Source organism: Neoarius graeffei, chromosome 21 (assembly GCF_027579695.1).
Source record: "Neoarius graeffei isolate fNeoGra1 chromosome 21, fNeoGra1.pri, whole genome shotgun sequence".
Classification (NCBI taxonomy): Eukaryota; Metazoa; Chordata; class Actinopteri; order Siluriformes; family Ariidae; genus Neoarius; species Neoarius graeffei.
In genome coordinates this window covers 30,751,262-30,771,748 of record NC_083589.1, presented here as the reverse complement: position 1 = coordinate 30,771,748, position 20,487 = coordinate 30,751,262, and the positions used below count along the sequence as shown (strand labels likewise).

The 20,487-nt window shown below is 44.8% G+C and overlaps 1 protein-coding gene across 1 annotated transcript in view; it reads left to right on the top strand.

The window, feature by feature from the left end:
- lamb1b (laminin, beta 1b) overlaps nucleotides 1-20,487 on the top strand; it is a 98,910-nt gene that overhangs the window by 73,892 nt on the left and 4,531 nt on the right. The window contains exons 26-32 of the mRNA XM_060902960.1: nucleotides 7,259-7,500; nucleotides 10,566-10,766; nucleotides 10,903-11,047; nucleotides 12,033-12,237; nucleotides 13,867-14,008; nucleotides 14,511-14,687; nucleotides 14,829-14,988. Coding sequence (XP_060758943.1) covers nucleotides 7,259-7,500; nucleotides 10,566-10,766; nucleotides 10,903-11,047; nucleotides 12,033-12,237; nucleotides 13,867-14,008; nucleotides 14,511-14,687; nucleotides 14,829-14,988 — 1,272 coding nt within the window. The remainder of the gene's footprint in view (nucleotides 1-7,258; nucleotides 7,501-10,565; nucleotides 10,767-10,902; nucleotides 11,048-12,032; nucleotides 12,238-13,866; nucleotides 14,009-14,510; nucleotides 14,688-14,828; nucleotides 14,989-20,487) is intronic.

Below are 20,487 nucleotides of genomic sequence, written 5' to 3'. Positions count from 1 at the left end.
CCTCCCCCTCCACCTCCTGGGACAACACCGCCCCCAGCCCTCTGTCCGACGCGTCGGTCTGCAACACAAAAGGGAGAGAAAAGTCAGGGGAGTGTAATAGTGGCCCCCCACACAGTGCAGCCTTTACCTCAGAGAAAGCCCGCTGGCACTGCTCCGTCCACTGGCCCGGATCTGGCGCCCCCTTTTTAGTGAGGTCAGTCAGCAGGCTGGTGATGTCCAAATAATTAGGTATAAACCTACGATAGTAGCCAGCCAGCCCCAGGAACTGTCTCACCCCCTTTTTGGTCTTGGGCCTCGGGCAGGCCGCAATCGCTGCTGTCTTATTAATTTGGGGACGCACCTGCCCGTTGCCCAAGTGGAAGCCCAGATACCATACTTCCACCCGCCCAATCGCACACTTCTTCGGGTTGGCAGTGAGACCCGTCCGCCTCAGCGACTTAAGGATGGCCCTCAGGTGTTGCAAGTGCCGCTGCCAGTCGTTACTATAAATGATTATATCATCAAGATATGCGGCCGCATAGGTGGCGTGGGGCCGGAGGACCCTGTCCATCAGCCGCTGAAACGTAGCGGGCGCCCCAAACAGCCCAAAAGGAAGTGGGACAAATTGGTGTAAGCCGAACGGTGTGGAAAAGGCCGTTTTCTCCCGGGATAATGGAGTCAAGGGGATCTGCCAATATCCCTTCGTCAAATCCAGTGTTGAGTAAAAGCGAGCCGTGCCTAGTCGATCGAGCAGCTCGTCAATACGAGGCATTGGGTACGCGTCGAATTTAGACACCGCGTTGACTTTTCTATAGTCCACACAGAACCGGACCGACCCGTCGGCCTTGGGTACCAAGACCACCGGGCTGCTCCAGTCACTGTGGGACTCCTCGACGATGCCCATTTCGAGCATGGTCTGAAGTTCTTCCCGAACCACCTTTTTTTTGTGTTTGGGTAGCCTGTAAGGGCGGCTACGCACTACCACCCCCGGGGGCGTCTCTATGTGGTGTTCTATGAGGTTAGTGCGACCGGGCAGGGGCGAGAACACATCCGAAAACTCGGCCTGCAACTGGGCGACCTCCGTGAGTTGGGTCGGGGAGAGGTGGTCTCCACAGGGGACCGGAGAGGTACGTGATGCCAATGTCCCTTTTTGAACCTCCGGCCCCAGCTCCGCCTTCTCCGGAATTACCAACACCAACGCCACGGGGACCTCCTCGTTCCAGAGTTTAAGCAGATTGAGGTGGTAGATCTGTAGCGCCCCCCCCGTCCGTTCGCCTCACCTCATAGTCGACATCCCCGACTCGCCGTGTGACCTCAAAGGGTCCTTGCCACTTGGCGATTAATTTGGAGCTCGACGTGGGCAACAGTACGAGTACCTTATCTCCCGGAGTGAACTCTCTAAGGCGCGTGCCCTTGTTGTACAGGCGGGCTTGCCGTTCCTGGGCCTGCCACAAATTCTCCTGAGTTAGGTGGGTGAGCGTGTGGAGTTTTGCGCGCAGGTCCATAGCGTACTGAATTTCGTTTTTACTCTGTGAAGGTCCCTCCTCCCAATTTTCTCGCAGCACATCTAAAATGCCGCGCGGCTTACGCCCGTATAACAATTCAAATGGGGAGAACCCCGTGGAGGCTTGGAGAACCTCTCGCACTGCAAATAACAAGGGTTCGAGCCATTTATCCCAGTTACGTGCGTCCTCACTTACGAATTTTTTAATTATATTCTTGAGGGTGCGATTGAACCGTTCAACTAAACCGTCCGTTTGTGGGTGATAAACGTTGGTGCGGATCGGCTTAATACCTAATAGCCCATACAGTTTGCTCAGTGTTCGTGACATAAACGAGGTGCCTTGGTCAGTCAGAATCTCTTTCGGGAGTCCAACTCGGGAGATGACGCGGAAGAGGGCCTCCGCAATACTACGTGCTGAGATATTGCGAAGAGGCACCGCTTCCGGGTATCGTGTTGCATAGTCCACCAGAACTAATATAAAGCGGTACCCTCGTGTTGACCGATCTAATGGCCCGACGAGATCCATCCCAATTCTTTCGAACGGGGTCTCGATTAATGGTAGGGCGCGCAAAGGCGCTTTTGGAATGGCCACTGGATTTACTAACTGGCATTTGCGGCACGCCGTACACCACCTACGGACATCGCCGCGAATCCCCGGCCAATAGAATCGGGCCATTATTCGGGCTAGTGTCTTATCCTGCCCTAGGTCTCCAGCCATGGGATTAAAGTGAGCCGCCTGAAATACCAATTCCCGGCGGCTCTTTGGAATTAACAGCTGTGTGACTTGCTCTTTCGTCTGAGTGTCCTGCGTCACTCGGTATAATCTATCCTTCATAATAGAAAAATAGGGGAAGGACGGGGTGGCGTTCGGCTGGAGCGTTTGACCATCGATTACTCTCACTTGGTCAAACGCATGTCGCAGAGTCTCGTCTCGCGATTGTTCTAATGGGAAATCCGCGAGGGATTCCCTAACAGAAAGAGGAGGAGCCAGCGGCTCCTCACTCTGTCGCGGAGATGACGTAGACGGCTCTGCGACAGCAGCTCCAGCCAAAGCGACACCGGGACCTCCCCCTGTCAAAGTGGACAGGACCCACTCTTTACTAGGCGCGTCATTAAACCCCGAAATCCCGGCCAATCACTCCCCAAAATTAAAGAGTGGGTAAGGCGGTTAATAATGAAGGTTATAGCCTTCACTATAGATTTTTCCCCTCTGAAAAATATGTGGACCGACACCAAAGGGTAGCTGTGAACATCCCCGTGCACACACAACACCTTCACCCGCCGTGCTCCCCCCAATGCCTCGTCTTGCACCAGGCTTTGGCGGATCGAGGTCTGATTGCAACCAGAATCCACCAACGCCTGATATGTAGCCCCTTGGACACTCACCGGTATGCGATACGCTCCGGCCCGATCGAGGGCAGCCTCTGGCGCGTCGGGGATCCGTACCACCGCGCCCACCTCCATTGCTGCGCACTGTTGTTGCAGGTGGCCCGGCTCCCCGCAGCGCCAGCAAACCGGCCCGGGCTTTCCCTCTGCACCGGTGCTCTGGGGCTCACTCACCTGAGGGGGAGGAGAGACAGACACAGAAGGGAGAAACGGGAGGGCACCACGGGTGCAGCGGGCCGGCTGGGGTGGAGCCGGCCCCCGTCTCCGTGGTGGGGGAATGGGGCGAGGACGGGACACAGAAGGGAGGGGAGAAAGAGAGAGAGAAGAGGAGAGAAAAGAAGACGTCGTTGGCTGTCCTGCCGCCGGAACAGCTGCCAAATGATCCTCCAACAGTCCTACTGCCTGATCCAGTGACGCCGGGCGGTGGCACAGGACCCACTCCGCGGTTCTGGCTGGTAAGCGGGCGATGAACTGCTCCAGCACCACCTGATCGATGATTCCCTCGGCGTCACGATCGTCGGCCCTCAGCCACCGCCAGCAGGCGTCCCAGAGCTACTGGCCGAACGCGAACGGCCGGCCGACTTCCTCCAACCGCAGCGCGCGGAAGCGCTGGCGCTGTTGTTCTGGTGTGCGCCCCACACGCTGGAGGACAGCCCGGCGAAGGTCCGCGTAGGCCAGCCGGCGGTCGGCGGGGAGCTGTAGCGCGGCCAGCTGCGCCTCTCCCGTCAGGAGGGGGAGGAGACACGCCGCGCGCTGCTCCATTGGCCACCCCGAGGCTTCGGCGACCTGTTCGAACAATGCGAGGAACGCCTCGGGGTCGTCCTGCAGGCCCATCTTGGTCACGGTGAGGGGAGACGGGCCCGCGGCCAGGGCACTGCTGGACCCCACCGACGCGAGGAGATGCCTTCTTGCTGGGCCAGCACCAGGGCTTCGAAGCGCCGCTCTTGTTCCTTTTGGAGCGTGACGAGCGCCTGGTGCTGGCTTTGCTGAGCCGTGGCGAGGGCGTGGACCAGGTCCGCGAATGGGGAGGATTCCATGGGGCTGCTGGGTTGGTGCTCCACCTTTCCCGGGTTCTGGCACCACTGTAGAGCTCTCTTAGGTGTGGGTGGAGCACAGAGGACGGCAGGACAAAGCTTCAGGTAATAACAGGCTTTTATTGCCAGACTTTTCAGTATAACAATAGTTCTATTGGGTAAATACACACACACACGCTGTGTTCTTGTCCCGGGAAGAGCTCTCCTCTGCTCTCCCTCTGCCTCCTTAAATAGGGCGCGGTTACTGGGAAGACACACAAACACAGGTTAATTACCGTCAGGTGTAGTGATTCTGCCACTCACCTTCCATGGCTCCGCCCTCCTGTCACAGACCGGCGCTTGACCACACCCCCGCTGCCACAATATTCTATCCACATTTACTGGATATGAGCAGTCACGCGCTCTGATTGGCTCCTCTACTACTAGGATATCAGTTCATATACCGTGAGTAGAGAAAAGCAAAATGGCAGAGCGTGTTGCTGAACCAACCGAGGACAAAATAAAAACTCTATTCAAAAACAAAACTTCAAAAAATACCTAATAAAGCAACAAAATATAGCATAAAAGTATTTGATGGTAAGAACGTATCTTTTTTTACTTTTCAAGAATCATTATTGTAGCATTTTTCACAAATTGCTCCTGTCATTTCGCCGGTTTGTTTACATTCTCAGCGGAAATGATTTTGTCGGACGTTTTGTATAAAGTTTTTATTAATCGACTTGGCAAAAAATAAAAATGCTCTGTTTTTCAAAATCCAGTGAATGTGGATAGAATCAAACAGTTATTCCACTCAATCTCATCATTCATGGCTTATAGCCGATTCAGCGCTACGTGCCTCATCGACTATCAGCTCATGTACGACTTGATTTCGTGGAATAAGTGTTAAATATTACATTATATTTAAATAATATTGGCTGACATTGCGTGGTATATCATATACATTCCATTCAGCTAGCATGATATTGAAAGAGTCAAAGACAAGTTCAGTATCATGCTAGCTGAATGGAATGTATATGATATACTACAAAAAATCCAGCCATTATTATTATTATTATTATTATTATTATTATTATTATTATTATTATACACTGGCAGTCAATGAAAAAGTCCAGGTCAATAATTCAACATATTATGCAATACGGAGTTGGGGAAATGTTTGTTTTGAGATGTTTCTATTGAATAGCGTGCACAGAAGTCATTAATGAGTTCTCCTCAATCCAAACATTTTTCAATAGTCTTCAGGGAGTGGTCTTTAGGAATCAGCTCAAAGTGCTGTTTTGGAGAAAAACAAAAATTTGTACACGGTTGAAAGGATGGGTTGGATAGCCTTTATTAAGGCCATGAAAAAGCCGACTTTTGTATTCCTTATGTCCAAGATGCCACGGTTAAATCCAGATGACGGGCCCTCGGCATGGTGCAAGCCGGCCTAAGTTTTTCAGAAGTTGGGCGTCGATTGAATGTCCAAACCCTGCCATGGCCTGCGTATTCACCTGATCTCAATCCCATTGAGCATTTATGGGATCACCTTGGTGTTCAGATCCAGAACCGTGTTCCTCGTCCCATGAACAGAGGTCAACTGATCCAGGCTCTTCAAGAGGAGTGGCAGGCCATTCCACAAGACAGGATTCGCCGTTTGATACGCAGTATGCGTCGCAGACTGACGGCTTGTATTGCTGTTGGTGGGGACAATACTCGGTACTGAAGCTGCAACTTTCCAATTACAGGGTATCCATTTTGTTCGGACTGTACATTATCAAAGCTCACAACAATTGTGATTTTTTGTTTATTCATCTCGAGTTAAATGTCGGCGGCACGGTGGTGTAGTGGTTAGCGCTGTCGCCTCACAGCAAGAAGGTCTGGGTTCGAGCCCCGTGGCCGGCGAGGGCCTTTCTGTGCGGAGTTTGCATGTTCTCCCCGTGTCCGCGTGGGTTTCCTCCGGGTGCTCCGGTTTCCCCCACAGTCCAAAGACATGCAGGTTAGGTTAACTGGTGACTCTAAATTGACCGTAGGTGTGAATGTGAGTGTGAACGGTTGTCTGTGTCTATGTGTCAGCCCTGTGATGACCTGGCGACTTGTCCAGGGTGTACCCCGCCTTTCGCCCGTAGTCAGCTGGGATAGGCTCCAGCTTGCCTGCGACCCTGTAGAACAGGATAAAGCGGCTAGAGATAATGAGATGAGATGAATGAGTTAAATGTCAGTATATTGATCTGTAAGCTTCTAGTACATGATTTCATAGCTTATGAATAAAATTATTTTCATAAATGTCACCTGGACATTTTCATTGACTGTCAGTGTACATTCCTTTCGGGTGTTCAGCATGTCTTCCTCTTTCAAAATTCTCTCAAAATCTTCCGTAATTGACAAAACAAACCTGATGGCCATGTTTGTTTACAAATTGTTACTAGCGCAGACGTTTTACGTCTCCAATGTGTGATGTCATGTTGTCTCGACAACTATACAATATCAAACCATATTCAACTCTCATTCTCCATTGGGTAGAGTGATGTAATACACGTAGGATAAGCAATATGCTAACAATATTGCATGCTATCAAACCAAATGAATGAAACCCGCTAGAAGGGAATAGAACACGTTTTTATTCCATTGAAAAAGTGTCCTGTATGTATTATATTATATGTACCATAAAAAGAAGTGCTTTTCCTCCTATTGCTAGCATTCATATTTTAATAATTTTCAGTGGAAATGTTAGAAAGATGTTTTATGGTAATGAAACTAATATGCTCTCACCGCTTCAATTACTTGTGTGACTGATTTCATTCAGTATATCTCTGCCCCATTAATCAATGGCCTGCAGCATTTTTTGTTCAACCTGTATGTTCCAGTTCCTCTTGCATGGTGTCTCGGTAAGAATAATAATCAAATTAGCTGTCAAAATAGCAACAACAAATGGGATTCTGGGTAAAGCCGAGGCATAACACCTGGTGTTATTGCATTGGTATAATGGTAGATTTGCTTCAAATTGAAAGTGTCATATTCTGATGTCTTAGCCAATCCAGTTTTCTCTGCTTCTGGGTAATAAGTAAAGCTTGACATGCTGCAGAACGTATTGGTGTTAAAGTGGGATATTTTGCTTTGAAATGGAGTGGAGTTAAAGTGTAAAGTCTGTAAAAATGGAAATACTTCAATAACATACAGCTAGTTGAAAAAAGTATGTAAGGACAGTAACGAATGACATGTATCCCTGATTGTGTATACCTAATAAACTAATAAAATAAGCCCGTTTTTTTTCTAGTGTTTCCTGGTAGAGTTAGACCACGCCCATAGATAATCTGGCACATATAATAATATGTTTCACCCTGAGTGTGGGATTAATATGGGACTTGTTGTTTTACAGGTGCAGTAGACAGCATTAGGGAATATTACCAGCAGTCAGTGGAGGCAGAGAGACAAGTCAATCAAGCTACTACAGACGTACACAGCCCAGTGGAGCAGTCAGCTGGTCTACGGCAAGCCACAGAGGCCAAACTGGATGCTGTGAAGGGAGAGTTTGAGCTCAGTCAACGGCTGGACTCTGAGATACTCAACGTACTGAACCAGGAGCTGGAGCAAGATGACCTTTCAGAACTCAGTCAGCAGGTAAAGCAACCCGATATGATTATGAAAATGATTTTTTAGCTCAAGGTTGTTTCAGTTTAAAAAAAAAAAAAGTATTATTTTGACATGAAAATATAGATAAAGATGAGACACTCCTGTCATTGTTGAAGAAATATATTACACTGCAACCTCGCTATAACTAACAAACTCCTCGAGGGACGTTCAAATAGTTCTTTATACCAAAAAATTCATAGTACTGAAATGGACCCACTTGTCATACCAAACACTCATGTTATATGCGAAATTTTAGGCACATTCTCCTTATCACGAATTTTTCTCCTTCTGAGTCACTATCACAGTTCATTAACTGAGTTAAAGGATCACGAACGGAGGCGATGATTTCTTCATCTGTTATGGAAATGACTGAGGTTACCGGAGTCTTGTTGTCAATGTCCAAACACTGACTCGCTATGTCTTCTAAATCTTCACTCTTCAGTTCATTCATGTGTTGCAAATCACCAACGATGTAATTTATGTCGAATGGCGAGGAGTATAAAAACGCCACTGGTACGCTTTAACTAGGTGTTAAGTTTAGTGGTATCAGCAGTCATTTCATCCTTTTATTCTTGGGTTTCGCGTGACGTCACAGCCGCCTCATTAGTTATTCAGAACTTTAGCTGGTGGTCTACCAAAGCTCAGTTGACAAAGCGTTTGTACGGAGAAGGTGCATTGCTCGCATGAAGAATGCCTTACGCTTGCGTTGTTTTAGGTTGTTCGAATCGATCAAAACATGAAACTGATAAAAGTTTCTTCAGGGTTCCCCATGAACTAATTAAAAAGGGTGAATGAACACAGGATTTCACAAAAAGACGTCGAGAAAGGTGGCTTTTGAACCTCTCAAAAGACAGAGGAGCCGACACAAGTGAGAATCAAGCCAACTGTTGTTTGTTTACACTTAAACTTGCAGCACTTCGTTGTAAAGACACGAATGAAAAGCTTAAAAAAAACATACTTACACGGGCAAAAACAATACAGGATTCATTCGGCAACGACTTCATACCGAGGTCCTTTACCCAGCCACATACAAAAAAGTTGTAAGTCTCCATACTCTTCCACGCTTTCATCTGTTTTGCGGTGTAGAAGGACGTCTGCAACACCAGATAGTTCAAGATGTCGGGGAACTCGACTGAAGGGTAGTTTTCAAGATTGTATGACAAATCCTTCTTTCCCAGACTGTAGCGGTCGATTCCATTGCACATAGCAATCTTCTGAATATATCTAAAGCGAGTGGTGGCTTCTAGATTATGAGCATACTCTGATACGTTATCGCTAGTTGTTTGCACTACGGCAGCCGTTTTGGTTTGCTAGACCACCAGCTGTTTTACCGGAAGTGAAATCGCTAAGAAAAGTCATGTGACTGAAACGCAAGAAATAATCCTTTGATCACCGTTCTTGATAATTGTTAGTGATCGACACCTAAGCGAGTCTCGTTAAGCCTTTGTTTTATCGCGTTAACACATATCGTTAACTTGACTGCAGATTTGATTACTTATTGTTTGTCTCTGGTGGGAAGAGGAGCGCATGGCTCGGTGTGTCAGGTAAGCAGGTGAATGATGGATGTAATTGCAGGAAGAGTGTTTATTTACAAACAGTTTAAAAATGTAAGACAAAGGCAGAGTAATGAAATGGGCAATGGTCACGTGAGGCACAAACAGGATGGCAGAGGCAAAGACAAAAGGCAGAGTCCAAAACAAAGTCAAAATCAGAAAGGCAATACACAGTGTAATGTGAGACACCCGGTATAGCGCATATACTTCGCCAAGTCTGTGCATTTACAGAGTCTTTATAAGCACATGCTGTGATTGCACTCTAATCCGGAACAGGTGCATGGCAATTAGTCCTAACAGTGACGTGCACAGATAGACACAAGGTGGTGCTCAAGCACCTGCCCCTCTGCCCTCTGTCCAAAAAAGTGCCCTTTTGAAATTTTTTTTTTTTACAGTTTACTGAGGCCAATGTCGACATGATCTTTTAGAAAAGCCGCGGCATTAAAAGCGTGTGTGAAAATAATGTCCCGATGTGTGCCCCCTCCGCACACACACCGGAGCTCTGTCTCTCTTGCTCTGTCACGTGAACAAGCATGCAGTGCATTCAATGTGAGGTTGCAGCAGCATAGCGTCCTGGAAGCCACGGGCTTGTTGTAGCGCAGACAACACATCGGGCAGTCAGTCAGCTCTTCCCCTGCCCCACCAGCCAGGTAACACATGAATCGAGTGAAAATGTATTGCTTGCCCTCTAAGCCCAAGCTGTAATTATTTTGTCGTGAAGTAGCCCATCGCATACAGAAACAACTGCACATGGCAGCCTTTGCCAGCTTATTTGCTCCCTTTCCATATGGAGAAACAAACTGAACAACATTTTAAATGTAGTCTAAACCATTGAGGCAACCCCACTCTCCATCAATTCCGACCTGTTTTTATAACATGATTAAGAATATCACGTTATGCTAGTATGCACGCCGTTATGCAAATAAAGGAGAGCTCCGTTGAGCCCATTGAGTGTGTATATTTCGTTACAAATTTTAAGATGATCTCACGGAAATCTGTGAATAAACACAGTCTTGAGATTCAAATCAGTGACGGGAAGATCAGACTTTCAGACTTTATCAGACTTTTTAAAGATGGAACTACAGAAAAATACCCAAAACTTTGATATGATTATGAACACAAGAGGAGGGTTAAATCTCAGACTTTTATAATGTGTTCCACATGCGCAAAAAAGTGCCCTTTTTTCCCCCCAGAGCACTTGCCCCCCAAAATGTCTGTGCACGCCACTGAGTCCTAATGAACGCATGTGGACAGAACACAGTGATGATTATTTTTGAAGACTCCGACTCATTGTCATTAAAGGTGGGGGACACAAACTTAGTTCGTTATATGCGAAAGTTTGTAGTAAGAGTTCATTATAGCAGGGTTGCAGTTTACTTGTAATTGTATTGTGTTGGTATAAAATCTACATAAATATATTTTGGGACATCCATTGCTTTGCAATGACCAGAACAATAAGGTTAAACTGAGCATGAGATCTCTTTCCCTGTATTTGTGAAGGTATGTGGTGGAGAGTGGAGCCGAGACAGCTGTGGAGAATGTGGAGGTTTGGGGTGCGTTGGTGAAGACGGAGAGCCTCAGTGTGGAGGACAGGACTGTAAAGGTGTGATTACTCAAACCAACAACGCATGGAAAAAAGCTAAAGACCTGGACAAAGACATCATGAACTCACTAAAAGAAGTGGAAAAGCTCCAAAGGATGGTGTGTGTTAATTACAGAGCAAATCTAAAACAGATGGATGACAGGAAATGATTGTTTATCGACAAGGTCAATCTGTTTAATGGGAAAATGGATACTTTATCTATTTATAATCTATTCACATGTTTGTGTGACACAGGTTTCCACCGCTCAAGGGCGTGCAGATGAGAGTAAAGTCAGTGCACAGGACATCCTGTTGAAGGCCAATCAGAGCAAAACACGAGTTGAGCAAACCAATCAGGAGCTACGAGAGCTCATTCAGCAAATACGAGACTTTCTTACAAGTAAGCATACGCTTGAACACGTGCAAGTATGTTCATTTTCATTTACGTTTAAACAGATTTGAATCCAAAGTGTGCATCATCCTGGGCATCTTCCTGTTTGAACCTTTATCTATGAAACAGAATTCCGGGTTCATGCAGTGAGGTTTCCTGATGAAATCTGGGTTGTAACATGCCTGGAAATATTAAGCTAACACTTTATTGAGCCCATGAGAAATTAGAGAAATTATGTCATCTGAGGGAGGCACGGTGGTGTGGTGGTTAGCTCTGTCGCCTCACAGCAAGAAGGTTCTGGGTTCAAGCCCAGTGGCTGACTGGGGCCTTTCTATGTGGAGTTTGCATGTTCTCCTCATGCCCGTGTGGGTTTCCTCCAGGTGCTTCAGTTTCCGCCCACATTTCAAAGACATGCAGATTAGTTCAATTAGCTACTCTAAATTACCCGTAGGTGTACTCACAACCAGATCAGGACATGAAGACATGCCCATATTACTTCATCTGGTGAGATCATATGTCTGTAAAACAAATAATAATAATTTATAAAAAGAGCCGTGGGCAGCATGGTGGTGTAGTGGTTAGCGCTGTCGCCTCACAGCAAGAAGGTCCGGGTTCGAGCCCCGTGGCCGGCGAGGGCCTTTCTGTGCAGAGTTTGCATGTTCTCCCTGTGTCCACATGGGTTTCCTCCGGGTGCTCCGGTTTCCCCCACAGTCCAAAGACATGCAGGTTAGGTTAACTGGTGACTCTAAATTGACCGTAGGTGTGAATGTGAGTGTGAATGGTTGTCTGTGTCTATGTGTCAGCCCTGTGATGACCTGGCGACTTGTCCAGGGTGTACCCCGCCTTTCGCCCGTAGTCAGCTGGGATAGGCTCCAGCTTGCCTGCGACCCTGTAGAACAGGATAAAGTGGCTAGAGATGATGAGATGAGATGAGAAAAAGAGCCTGAATAATATTTGTTTAGTCACAAAAGATTAAAGATGCCCTTGTGTGCAGATGGAGCAGATCTGGAGCGTATTGAAGCACTATCTGATGAAGTTTTGAAGTTGAAGATGCCAGTGGTTGCCAGCGAGCTAAAGAATGTGACCGCAGAGATCCGGCAGCATGTGGCCAGTCTGACCGGCGTGGATGACATTCTGGCTGAAAGTGCTGAACAGGCAATAACAGCTGAGAGACTGCTGCAACAGGCACGTGTTATCAGGTACGTACTGTAATTATAAACACACACATCATTGACATGTACAACTTCAATTCCAAAAAAAGTTGGGACGCTGTGTAAAATGTAAATAAAAACAGAATGCAATAGTTTGCAAATCATGGAAACCTGGTATTTCATTGAAAATAGTACAAAGACAACATCAAATGTTGAAACTGAGAAACTTTATTGTTTTTTGGAATATATGCTCACTTTGAATTTGATGTCAGCAACACGTTTCAAAAACGTTTGAACAGGGGCATGTTTACCACTGTGTTGCATCACCTCTACTTTTAACAACACTGTAAATGTTTGGGAACTGAGGAGACCAATTGCTGTAGTTTTGAAACGGCATTTTTGCCTGATATACAATTTCAGTTGCTCAACAGTTCGGGGTCTCCTTTGTTGATTTTGTGCTTCATAATGCGCCAAATGTTTTGAATAGGAGACAGGTCTGGACTGCAGGCAGGCCAGTTTAGCACCTAGACTCTTTTACTACGGAGCCATGCAGTTTTAATATGTGCAGAAAGTGGTTTGGCATTGTCTTGCTGAAAGAAGGAAGGCCGTCCCTGACAAAGATTTTGTCTAGATGGCAGCATATTGCTCTGAAGCGTGTATATATCATTCAGCATTAATGATGCCTTCCCAGATGTACAAGCTACCCATGTCATGTGCACTAATGCACCCTTATACCATCACAGATGCTGGCTTTTGAACTGTGCACTGATAACAAGCCGGATGGTCCCTCTCCTCTTTAGCCTGGAGAACGTGGTGTCCATGATTTCTAAAAAGAATTTCTTCTTTTGATTCGTCAGACCTCAGGACAATTTTTCACTTCACCTCAGTCCATCTTAAAAGAGCTCGGACCCAGAGAAGGTGGCGGTGTTTCTGGATATTGTTTATATCTGGTTTTAACTTGCATTTGTGGATGCAGTAATGAACGGTTTTCACAGACGATGGTTTTCTGAAGTGTTCCTGAGCCCATACAGTGATTTCCACTACAGACACATGTCTGCTTTTAATGCAGTGTCTCCTGAGGGCCTGAAGCTCACAGGCATCCAGTGTCAGTTTTCAGCCTTGTCTCTTGCATACAGAGATTTCTCCAGATTCTCTGAATCTTTTAATGATATTATGGACCATAGATGATGTGATCGCCAAATTCTTTGCAATTTTACATTGAGGAACGTTATTCTTAAATTGTTGCACTGTTTGCCCACGCAGTCTTTCACAGAGCGGTGAATCCCTCCCCATCTTTACTTCTGAGAGGCTCCACCTCTCTGGGATGCTCTTTTTATACCCAATCATGCTACTGACCTGTTGCCAATTAACCAAATTAGGTTTTGGGTTTTTTTTTTTTTTTTAGCATTACACAACTTTTCCAGTCTTTTCATGCCCCATCCCAACTTTTTTGAAACATGTTTTTGACATCAAATTCAAAATGAGCATATATTTTTCAAGAAACAATAAAATTTCTCAGTTTCAACATTTTATATATTGTCTTTGTACTGTTTCGATGAAATATAGGGTTTCCATGATTTGCAAATTATCGCATTGTGTCTTTATTTACAGTTTACACAGTGTCTCAACTTTTTTGGAATTGGGGTTGTAAGATACCAACATTCATTTGTTCTGCAGTGAGGAAGCTACACAACTGAGGGAGGAAGTGGACAAGGTGAAGGTGACACTAAATGAATCCGAGCATGCTCAATCTGCAGCAAACGACAGCTTGAAAGCAGCCAAGAGTGACCTTGAGTACACACAACAGCAAGTAATCACTGTGAGTGTATGTTCCTAAGCAGTCTTGCATGTGTCAGTCTGGTTCCTCTTGAGGTTTCTTCCTTCGTGACACTCTGTTATTAAAAAGCACTATACAAATACATTTCAAAGGAACCAAAGGAATGTTCTGTCTGCCCTCTTCCACATACACAAGCTCATAGAGCCCCATGATTGGCTCATGTGAGTGTGACTAACAGGAGAGGAAGGTTACACCATCCCTCAGACAGTTTTTCTCCCATGGCTTCTGCCCACACATGGCTGTGAAATCATCAGGATTGAAATTTACAATCTGCATAGTGAACAGAGTGAACGCTTTTGTGTTGTGCCACTCAGGAGCAGGATAAGGTTTACATGTCAGCAGGGAGAGAGATAAGAATTCTGGACCCCCTGAAAGCATATTATTTTGAGTCCCTAACCCTCTTTAATTTCATATTCTGGCAAGACGGTATAGCACTAAGCATAGCACTATTTATATCATTATAAATTGTGTGTGTGTTTTGTAGGTGGACTCAGAGACGGCTGCATCGGAGTTCATGCTGAGTAACGCCACTCAGCGGTTGCTGGATTTTGAAAAGAACGTGAGTGCAGTGCGTCAGAAGACTCAGGAAACCTCCAACAGTGCAGAACTTGCTCTAAACAAGGCCGGCTACATTTCTGAGGACACGGAGCAAACCAGAAGGGTAACTTGACCCTTCTTACAGAGAAATGGATGGAGGGATAGTCTCAAGTAGAGAAGATAGGAAACAGAGCTTGGTATTGCGTAAGAGGGATTTCGAAAACAACCAGATAACTCTGTGTGTGTGTGTATGTGTGTGTGTCAGACACTGAATTTAGAGGTGCAGCCCAAGTTCCAGTCGGCCCAAGGCCTGATGGAGGAGAAAGCAGAGGGTGTATCTGATGCACGCCAGAGAGCAGAACAACTACAGCAGGAGGCAAAGAACTTAGTGAATGATGCCATCAGCAGATTACAAAATCTAAGTGGTAATCACACACACACACACACATTATTTGAGTGTATGAATAAAGGTGTATATTATGTTGACAGTATGTGTGCAAATTCATTCATTTTCTCAATGTGTTAGAACTCCACTCTAAACAACCGCATTGTTTGGATGAGCAGTACACTGCAACCCTGCTAAAACAAACACTTTTACTATTAACTTTTGCACATAACGAAATAAATTCATGTCCCCTGCCTTTAATGACAATGAGTCGGAGTCTTCAAAAAAAAACATCATTGAGGCTACATCCACACAACAACGGCAACGGGATTTTATTAAAAAAATACCGCGTCCACATGGGCAACGGATCAGTAAAATATCAGGTACATATGGCAACGCAACGCTTGCTGAAAATGATGCAATACACATGCCACACCTCTACGTGCGCTGTAAGACGGTCCCATCGGAGACACCAGAACAATAGAAGAAGTAGGACGCATGCACATAAACCCCTTCTTCTACCCGGCGTGAAGCACTCACAGGAACAAGCACACAACAACAAGAAGAAGATGGATGCGACTACGCGAGGAAATCGTGCCTTCTGTGTGTACAAATTAGTTTTATTAGTGTGCATAGTTTTATATAACTTAATTTTCTTATTGTGTGTGAACATTTTGAAAAGCATTTTTATATAATTTATATAACTTTTTATATTGTGTGTGAACATTTTGAAAAGCAGTCTTATCCAATAAAAAAAAGAAATTCAAGAAATGGTTGAGACCCCGTCCACACGTAGCCGGGTATCTGCTAAATCGAAGATATTTTTTTACATTTTGGCCTGTCATCCACATGAAAACACATCAAAAACGAATATTTAAAAAAACTCCGGGCAAAGTGAAGATTTCTGAAAACTCCGTGTATGCCTTTTCGTGTAGACAGAGATAACCGGAGTTTTGCGTTTTAGAACGTCACAATCTGCGCCAAAAAAATGACAAATCTGCCCTGACGTCAAACGTGCGACCTTTGTTTACTGAAGCCAGATTAAGCATGGACAACGAGTAATGGATCACAGTAGTGCCTTGAAAGCGTTAATTATTGTGCAGGTGCTATTTACATGTTTAATTTTAGAAGCCCAACTACTGCTCCAAAAACAGGGTCAATATGTCCACATATTTGCTTTGACAAGATTCCCAATCAACGTTTTCTTGCGTCTTTTGAAGTTTATACTCCAAAATTGTGTTTAGAAGCAATTCTGTCTCCGAGTCTGTCCAGACGAACGAGCTTGGCGCCATGTTTTATGTTTAGGCGGAAGTGACGCCAACAGAAGGCTATTCTGATGTGATTAGGGGGTAGGATTTGGGGAAATAATGCCATCTACAGGTTTGGAATGCTTATGAATGTGATTGAAAACGCAGATGTTTGGTTATGTGTGGAAGGGATTTTTTTCGAAGACGAGGTGGTGTGGATAAAACATTTTTATAAACGGAGGGGGGGAAAATGTTCGGTTTTAAAAATACCCGGCTACGTGTGTACATGGCCTCAGTTACTTGTTTATTTAAAAGAAAAGCTGTATACAAAAGTGAATGCAATGCAGTGGTTCATACAAAACAGCGAGAGTGCTGCTTGTTCTAGTCATGTGGTTGTGACGTCATCGTAAACAAATCCGTTCTACTCATCCAGACGACTTCGCAACGGCGCCGTTGCCAGATTTTTCCACTCTGGAACCCGTTCTCAAAAAATATCGTTTTGGGGCACCCAAAACGCTGGTGCCGTGTGGACGCCAGACCGAAACGATAAACAATTTTATCAGATTCACCTGAATCCGTTGCCGTGTGGACAGGGCCTGAGCCATGCGCTCCTCTTCCCCCCAGAGACAAACAATAAGTAATCAAGTCTGCAGTCAAGTTAACAATACGTGTTAATGTGATGAAACAAAGGCTTAACGAGCCTCACTTACAGTGCCTTGCTAAAGTATTCATCCCCCTTGGTGTTTGTCCTGTTTTGTCGCATTACAAGCTGGAATTAAAATGGATTTTTGGAGGGTTAGAACCATTTGATTTGCACAACATGCCTACCACTTTAAAGGTGCACTTTTTTTTTTTTATTGTGACACAAACAATAATTAAGATGAAAAAAAAACAGAAGTCTGGAGTGTGCATAGGTACCCCCCCCCCAAAAAAAAAGTCAACACTTTGTAGAGCCACCTTTTGCTGCAATTACAGCTGCAAGTCTCTTGGGGTATGTCTCTATTAGCTTAGCACATCTAGCTACTGGGATTGTTGCCCATTCCTCAAGGCAAAACTGCTCCAACTCCTTCAAGTTAGATGAGTTGTGTTGGTGGACAGCAATCTTCAAGTTCTGCCACAGATTCTCAATTGGACTGAGGTCTGGGCTTGACTAGGCCATTCCAAGACATTTAAATGTTTCCCTTTAAACCACTCCAGTGTAGCTTTAGCAGTATGTTTAGGGTCATTGCCCTGCTAGACCGTGAACCTTCGTCCCAGTCTCAAACCTCTGGCTGACTCAAACAGGTTTTCCTCCAGAATTGCCCTGTATTTAGTGCCATCCATCTTTCCTTCAGTCCTGACCAGCTTTCCTGTCCCTGCAGATGAAAAATATCCCCACAGCATGATGCTGCCACCACCATGCTTTACTGTAGGAATGGGGTTCTCAGGGTGTTGGGTTTGTGCCACACATGGCATTTCCCATAATGGCCAAAAAGTTCAATTTTTGTCTCATTTGACCAGAGAATCTTCTTCCATGTGTTTGGGGAGTCTGCCACATGCTGCTGGGCAAACTCCAAATGTGATTTTTTTTTTTTAAGTAATGACTTTTTTTCTGGCCACTCATCCATAAAGCCCCGCTCTGTGGAGTGTATGGCTTAAAGTGGTCCTATGGACAGATCCTCCCATCTCCGCTGTGGCTCTTTGCAGCTCCCTCAGCGTTATTGTTGGTGTCTTTGTTGCATCTCTGATTAATGCCCTCCTTGCCCGGTCTGTGAGTTTTAGTGGGTGGCCTTCTCTTGTCAGGTTTGTAGTGATACCATATTCTTTCCATTTTGCTATAATGGATTTAATGGTGCTCCCTGGGATATTCAAGGTTTGGGATATTTTTTATAACCCAACCCTGATCTATACTTCTCCACAACTTTGTCTCTGACCTGTTTGGAGGCTCCTTGGTTTTCATGTTGCTTGCTTAGTAGTGTAGCAGAGTCAGGGTCCTTCCAGAACAGGTTGATTTATACAGACATCATATGACAGATCATGTGACACTTTGCACACAGGTGGCTCTTAATCAACTAATTATGTGACTTATGAAGTGAATTGGTTGGACCAGCTCTTATTTAGGGGTTTCTTATGAAAGGGGGTGAATACCTACGCACACTCCAGGTTTCTGGTTTTTCATCTTAATTATTGTTTGTGTCACAATAAAACAACAATGTGCACCTTTAAAGTGGTCGGCATGTTGTGTAAATCAAATGGTGCTAACTCCCCAAAAATCCATTTTAATTCCAGCTTGTAATGCGACAAAGCAGGACAAACACCAAGGGGGATAAATACTTTTGCAAGGCACTGTAGGTGTCACTCACTAACAATTATCAAGAACAGCAATCACTGACTTAAAAAAAATCCCTTAAAATGACTTAATTTTCTTAGCTAAAAGTAGTTTTACTCGATTCTTTATTCTGTAAACACTGTTGTCATGGCTACTCGTAAACATAAGATGCTCTCCATCTGCCAGAAATCAGATATGATTAGATGTAAGAATTGTATTTTTTTTTTAAAAAAAGCTGGCAAACAGACCCAAATCAGTGAGAAATGGGCAATGGCACAGACAGGATATCAAAGTCAGAGACAAAGAACCAAATCCAAATTACAAGCCCAATTCCAAAAAAGTCAGGATGCTGTGTAAACTGTAAATAAAAACAGAATGTTTTAATTTGCAAATCATGGAAACCCTATATTTCATTGAAAATAATATAAAGACAACATATCAAATGTTGAAACTGAGAAATTTTATAGTTTTTGAAAAAAATATGTGCTAATTTTGAATTTGATGTCAGCGACGTTTCAAAAAAGTTTGAACAGGGGCATGTTTACCACTACGTTGTATCACCTCTACTTTAAACAACACCCTGTAAACTTTTGGGAACTGAGGAGACCAATTGCTGTAGTTTTGAAAGTGAAATATTGTCCCATTCTTGCCTGACATACAATTTCAGTTGCTCAACAGTTCGGGGTCTCCTTTGTCGTATTTTGCGCTTCATAATGCGCAAAATGTTTTACAGGTCTGGACTGCAGGCAGACCAGTTTAGCACCTAGACTCTTTTACTATGGAGCCATGCAGTTTTAATATGTGCAGAAAGCGGTTTGGCATTGTCTTGCTGCAAGAAGGAAGGCCTTCCATGAAAGATTTTGTCTGGATGGCAGCATATTGCTCTGAAATGTGTATACAGTGCTCAGCGTAAATGAGTACACCCCCTTTGAAAAGTAACATTTTAAATCTCTATGTTTAAATAATATATCTATGTTTAACTTATAATGTGAAAGTAAGGTTAATAATATAACTTAGATTACACATTTTTCAGTTTTACTCAAATTAGGGTGGTGCAAAAATGAGTACACCCCACAACAAAAACTACTACATCTAGTACTTTGTAAGGCCTCCATGATTTTTAATGACAGCACCCAGTCTTCTAGGCATGGAATGAACAAGTTGGCGACATTTTGCAACATCAATCTTTTTCCATTCTTCAACAATGACCTCTTTTAGTGACTGGATGCTGGATGGAGAGTGATGCTCAACTTGTCTCTTCAGAATTCCCCATAGGTGTTCGATTGGGTTCAGATCAGGAGACATACTTGGCTACTGAATCACTTTCACCCTGTTCTTCAGAAATCCAACAGTGGCCTTAGATGTGTGTTTGGTCATGTTGGAAAAGTGCACGACGACCAAGGGCACGGAGTGATGGTAGCATCTTCTCTTTCAGTATAGAGCAATACATCTGTGAATTCATGATGCCATCAATGAAATGCAGCTCCCCGACACCAGCAGCACTCATGCAGCTCCACATAAGGACACTGCCACCACCATGTTTCACTGTAGGCACCATGCATTTTTCTTTGTATTCCTCACCTTTGCGACGCCATAAAGTTTTGAAGCCATCAGTTCCAAAAACATTTATCTTGGTCTCATCACTCCAGAGTATAGAGTCCCAGTAGTCTTCATCTTTGTCAGCATGGGCCCTGGCAAACTCTAGGTGGGCTTTTTTTGTGCCTGGGCTTTAGGAGAGGCTTCTTTCGTGGACGGCATCCATGTATACCATTCGTCTGCAGTGTACGCCGTATTGTGTCACAGGAAATAGTCACCCCAGTTTGGCTTTCTACTTCTTTAGATAACTGCAGTGAACTTGCATGCCGATTTTCTTCAACCCTTCTCATCAGAAGACGCTCCTGTCGAGGTGTTAACTTCCGCGGACGACCTGGACGTCTCTGTGAGATGGTTGCAGTTCCATCTTTCTTAAATATTTGTACCACTT